Source organism: Odontesthes bonariensis, chromosome 7, assembly GCF_027942865.1.
Source record: "Odontesthes bonariensis isolate fOdoBon6 chromosome 7, fOdoBon6.hap1, whole genome shotgun sequence".
Taxonomy (NCBI): domain Eukaryota; kingdom Metazoa; phylum Chordata; class Actinopteri; order Atheriniformes; family Atherinopsidae; genus Odontesthes; species Odontesthes bonariensis.
In genome coordinates this window covers 11,679,253-11,685,420 of record NC_134512.1, presented here as the reverse complement: position 1 = coordinate 11,685,420, position 6,168 = coordinate 11,679,253, and the positions used below count along the sequence as shown (strand labels likewise).

At 39.2% G+C, this 6,168-nt stretch overlaps 1 protein-coding gene across 1 annotated transcript in view; it reads left to right on the top strand.

Moving 5' to 3' along the window:
• The first annotated feature begins 5,595 nt into the window (after nt 1–5,595).
• Nucleotides 5,596–6,168, top strand: part of mob2a (MOB kinase activator 2a) — a 56,352-nt gene continuing 55,779 nt past the window's right edge. Inside the window, exon 1 of the mRNA XM_075469487.1 lies at nt 5,596–6,125. Within this exon, the coding sequence (XP_075325602.1) occupies nt 6,109–6,125 (17 nt within the window). The 5' untranslated portion in view covers nt 5,596–6,108. The remainder of the gene's footprint in view (nt 6,126–6,168) is intronic.

Sequence of the window (6,168 nt, the reverse complement as noted above, 5' to 3'; positions counted from 1 at the left end):
GGATCTCAGCTGCTTTAGTTCAGGATGGTTGAACTTTTGTTTCATAATGCACCAACTATTTTCAGAGGGTAACAGGTCTGGACTCCAGACAGAGCGGTTTTGCACTCATTAACTTCAGAGAGATGCAAATAAATGCAGAAGAGGGTTTGGCATTGTTTTGCTGAAATAAGAAAGTCATTCCCTGAAAACAACATCATTTAGATGGCAGCATATTGCTGTATACGTCATTAAATACTGATATTGCCCTCACAGATTGGTACGTTACCCATATATGAGCTTTAATGCAACCCCATACTGCGAGGAGAAGAGTAAAAAAAAAACTGTTGTTCCAATTAGTAAATGAGATAGAGTTTTTCTCCTCCTTTGTAAATCCATTTGTTATCTTTCCCTGTGTTGTCCTGCAGTGCCACCAGATATGATTCTTGTGTTAGTTTTAGTTTGAACTTGAGCCTGAGTTTCTCTCCCTGTATTTTCTCTTTAGTTGTGGACTGCTGCTTTTTTATCTATTCATTTATTCATTTTTTGCAATGTTCCTTTTCGCGCATTCAGGAATTTGATTAAAACTCACTTTTGTTTGCTTCGCCTACCTCCTCTTTCTGCATTCAGGTTCTCATTGCATGTAGCATTTTCATTTAGCATTACACAGATTTTCAGGTTTTTTTTCAGGTTTTTGAAAAATGTGTCGCTGATGTCAAATTCTTAATGAGCACACGTTCTTGAAGAAACAGCGTTTGATGTGTCGTCTTGGAGCTATTTGAATATAATTTGCGAATCATTACAATAACTTCTCAGTTATCTGATGAACAGGGTCCCAATCTTTATAGTGAAATGCGTCCTGTTTCAGTAACAATGGCACCTTTGTGAGGCTGATAGTGACTAAGTTTTACCTTTTTTTACTGAGGTATTTTGGTGTCTCAGCAGGAAAACAGCAGTTGTACATAACTTAAAATCAGGTCCCTGGTTCCTTGATTTGGCCATAGTTAAAAGACTTTCTTCACTGTGTTTAAAGATAAAGATTCCTTTATTGTTGCTAGACGTATTGCACAGTGAAATTGGTGTATATTATGTTAGAAAAAGGATTTACAATTTGTTCCAGATGAATTACAGATTGTAATGTCTTCTGTTTCTTGCACAGTAATAGATGCACAAAACAACAAGGTCAAGGAAAGACTACAGTTTATACAAATCTGGTCTAAAATTGAACATGACAAGCTTAAAAACAGAAGTATTGAATGAATGACGTTTGGACTGCATTACAGTGTGTGGCTTCCTAATGCACTCACTGTTCATGTCTCTCAGATTTGGCACGATGCAGGAGAAACTGATGCAGATTTTTCTCATTCAGTGCGCTGGCTGGGGTGGCGTGGAATGGGAACATATCGACCCCCGGGTGGCTAAGTATCGACAAATGGATGGATTTCAGGAAGTGACCTTGATCAACTCAGACGAGCACCTGACCAATGCTCAGCTCGTTTTCCCACAGAGCTCCTTTCTGGCACCAGCCACCTCTCTGAAGTCATTCTGCAGGTTATATGCCCGTGAGAGGTAAACACTGGTTCACTGGAGTTCATCTGGAGAGTCACTGTAGTCATGCTGAAACATCATGAATTTGGTATAAGATAAGTTGATTTAGGATTTTGAGATTCTTCACTGTCAATTAAAAGTTGTTCTTTTTCTTCCCAAGAGACATTGACCCTAATATTCTGAAGAATCCATATGTTAAAGTTGGAGAATGTTTCTCTCTGATCATTTCTTCAACAGAGGGATGAAACATAGGCTACCAGAACTATAACTTTCTGATATTTCACTGCTGATAATTGTACTGTGTAACTTTTAAATTGTGTTGCCATCCCGAGCAAAACTCATGAAAATGTCTGCGAGGAAAATAAAGAAAGAGTAGAAAATACATTTTATCTTGGAATAAAAGACAACTTCTGCCGCTCATCGTAGACCAGCTGATTGCTATGGTGATGCAGCTAACCCTCATCCCACACCGCCCTCGTGTGGTCATTAACAAGAATACACTGATGCTGAAGGCTCCCTTTTGACGTTCTGTCAATCATCGCAGTAGCCCCGCCCTCTACTAATTTGATTGGTGGCCCGCAGAACGCTTCAGCGTCAACGAGCCAATCACGCAGCTCTGCCTCCTGTTAACAGGGCTCCTATTCTGAATGGCCTCCCTTCATTCGCCAGTGTGGTTCTGTTATTTATAGAACAGAGGGATACAGTGAAGAAGGAAAAGTTTCACGGTTGATGATGCTATCTGTCTTGCTGTTATGATCGCTCAGATACAGAGAGGCAGGGTAAAAGAGGTATTGATCCCATCTTTTCAAACTGCATTTGTCTGATTGGTGCTTTTCCCGTAAAGAGGAAAATGGGGTTGAAGGAGAAAAGTCAATGGAAGAGGAAGACGCTAACGAAAGCTATAAATCCTGGCAAGGGTTGAATTTAATCCTGGTTGTGATGGGTTATGTGATAAATAGATACCTCACTTTGAATCCAAATGGGATCCCCTAAATAATATACTCGAAAAATTTGTAAATAGGACTTGCAAATCACATTTAGCATTTTGTAACATCAGGGTATAATGCGAAACCTTGGGAGGAAAACCAATACATTTCTTTTCTTTTCATATTTTTGACTAATCTGTTATGTGAAAATGGAAAATGAATATCAATAAATGTTAGAAAACCGCATTACAAATATATTTACATTTCTGTGAGCTTATGTGAGCATCTTTAAATATCTTGTTCTGTTTAACAAACTGTTCAGAAAAGCTAAAACTCAGAATAGCTACAAAATAAGTCAATCCGAATCATGTCCGAAAGACTTGACAGTTGATTCTGAAAATTCATTTTCTAATTAGATTTGTTTCAGGGCCTCTTTCAATGACTGACTGATGATCAACAATTATGAGACAAAAAATAAGCTTCAAGCATAAAAGTGTTTAAGGTGCACACAACTGAGGTATTATATTAATTGGAGGTAATATTGTTTGGCTTTAGATGAGTTAGTTAAGTTTAAGAAGGAACATGACATGAGAACAACATGTACTAAAATAACAGAGCTCTAAAAGTAGAGTTGCATGCAAAAGGTCACCATGAGACCTTCTGACTTAAACTGAGGCTAGGACGTTTGTCGTGCAACTGTTTGCTAATCAAGTTTTACGACAAATTTGGAGAAAAATCTTAAGTGGAAGGACAGATCCGATACACAATGATCCTTCTTTTTCATTTTCTGCCCTTTAGAACTCAGAGCTCACCCCTTCTCATTAAAAGTAATGTGAATAAATGGATAAATAACAGAGGTATTGGCCAGATTTGAAGATTTTTAGAGTCCAGGAGAGGTGAAGGTAACCACAAACTCTTTATGTCTTGAATGCGCCATCAGATTAATCTGCAAATGGAGGGACCCCGATCGCTGAGTGCAGACTGACAAGTAATTCTCTCTTTTTATGAAATTCGAAAGTATTTTAACTCTGTGTTTTGTTGTGGTGCTTTAAACTTTCTGAACCCTTTAAAATATTGTTCTCTATTATCTATTCCGGAAGAAAAATGATGAGATATTACATACCTGTGAGTGACAAAATCGTATGACAGTGGATCAATCCTGCACATCAGCTTGGACAAATTCAATTGAATTCAATTCAAGTCAAGTCAGCTTTTATTATCAATGCTGCCATATGTACAGGACATACAGAGAATTGAAAAAGCGTTTCCCTCTTATCCCTGGTGCAAACAGCAAATAACATGAAATAAAATATAAAGTAGTAGATACAAAAAATATATCAAAAAAATATATATACAAGCTAAAAAATATAAGAAAAGGGCAGTGGCAAATCAGTATAAATATGGCACATGGCGGTATAAACAGAATTAACAGTATAAACAGAATTAACAGTATAAACAGTGAGCTATAAACAGTTAGTGTACAGCAATTGAGCAAGGCACCGTACCCCCATGCTCCCCAGGCGCTGTGAATGGCTGCCCACCGCTCCAGTGTATGGCATCTGTCCGAGTGTGTGACCCTGTGCATGAGCATGAGTGTGTCAACAGGTGCCAACCTGGATGGGTTAAAAGCAGAGGACAAATTTTGTGTGTATGTTTGCATGTATGCATGCATGACAATAAATCTGATCTTAATCTTAATTGACTGTAACACAGTGTAAATCCCAGTGTAATTCAGTTAAATTTTATTTATATAGCCCCAAATGACAACAAATGCCATCTCAAGGCACTTCAAATATATAATTGAATTCAAGCAAATTACAATCAATTTCATTGTGTGACAATCACAATCCAACCAAATCCAGTGAATTAAATTCCAAATTAGTCCAATTCATACAAAGCCAATAAAAAAAGTAGCCCAATGTCGCTGAACTATTCACTTTAAGTCCTTCTACGGCATCTCTTGCATTAAGGTCAGGACTTTGAATTCACCATTGCAAAAAATTTAATTTATTCGTCTTTATCCATTCTTTGGTTGAACGACATAATTTGTTGATAAATGTCTTGACATTTTTTCCTTTAGAATTCCCTTGTGAAATGAAGAATTCATTGTCCCATCAAATGTGGTAAACTGACCTGTCTGAGGTCCAGTAGAACAGGTCCAAACTACGATACTACCACCAACATGTGTTGGAGATTCTTGTGCTGAAGGTGATCTTCTGCAAACTGCACACGGCAGCTGTGTTGTTTTTGGAGAGTCACATTATTTCCCTTGCACTCCTGCCATGCTGTCCAATGTTCTAACAGAAGAGTCATGAATATTAACATTCAAGACAGGAATTTATTTGCTCAGAAGTTCTTTATAACGTTGGACACTGCTCTTTGAGTGACATTCCTTGGTTGACCTCTTAGGGTAACAGTGGTTTTTAATTTCCTCCATTTGCACACATTCTGTCTGTGAATAGGTGCAGTCCAAACACACGATTTTGTAACCTTTTCCATCCCCACTAAGTCCTTTTTCTGAAGTCTTTAGAAGTCTCCTTTGTTCTGAGCCACAACACACTTCCACATGTGTGTCATTATGATCTTTGACTTTGACAGATATCGGTTCTTTAAATATACCTGAGCGCTCACTCACACTTGCTTGACTCACACATTTTATTGATTTAAAACACCTGACTCTGTTCTCGCTTTCCAATTAAACACAGAATTTAATCCTGGGGGGGCCACAAACATATGCCATTCCCAGACATTTAATACTGATCATTCTCTTAATAATAAATTAAAGAGGAGTCATCATTGATTCATCCCATTTATTCAATTTTGCTCCCTTTATTTGCCTTTGGGATCTGTGTAGGAATAAAAAAGACATTAAAACTTTTCTGCACATATATAGTTTTTATGTAAAAAAAAAAAAAAAAAGTTTTAAGCTGATATACGAACAGCAGAATTTTGTCATTTGAACGTTAAAATGTTTGTGGATGTCTATTATGGCTCTGGTAGTCAAAATGAACTGATTCTATCTTTTTTTTATTTTTTATCTTTAAACACGTTTACTACAAATCCCATTGCAGCTATGACCAAACGCATTTTACGCACAGGAGAAGCGGTGGGTCGGGTCTGTGTTTACTTCCGGACTCCGATTTAGACTTCGCTCAGAAAGCAGCAGCTCCAGTGGAGGTTCAGGCTGGCAGCTAGTACGGTAGCCATACAAAGCTTCATGACAGAGGTTACCGGATTGACCAGCGGCATCCCAGCACTCAAGCCTCCCTCGGCGCCACATCACACTGGACATCGCGACTCCAGGCGGACCCACACCGCTGCCCTGCTCGTCTCCACCCGCCTTCCTATTCAAAGTCACGCAATGCTGCTCTCCCGCTACCAGCTAACGGACTGATCTGACTGCCACTCTATGATCCGAGCTAACTGGGGATCAAAACAAGGACAATCGCTCAAAGTTTAAGCGACGTTTGTGTTTGACCACCTAGAAGATCCAGCCGCCGGAAGAGACACAGGCACCAGGAAGAGAGCGACAAGACTCGGGAGTCAGACAGCCAGGCTAGCGAGGGTGGTGGCTGGTTAAACTAGGGGGTTGCCTCCAGCTCCTGGTGGATTTATCCCCTACCAGCTAACGTTAGCTAAGCTAGCTCCAAGAAGCACCATGGATTGGTTAATGGGGTAAGTACACACAGCTAACTTACCGAGCTAACTGCGCAGTCCT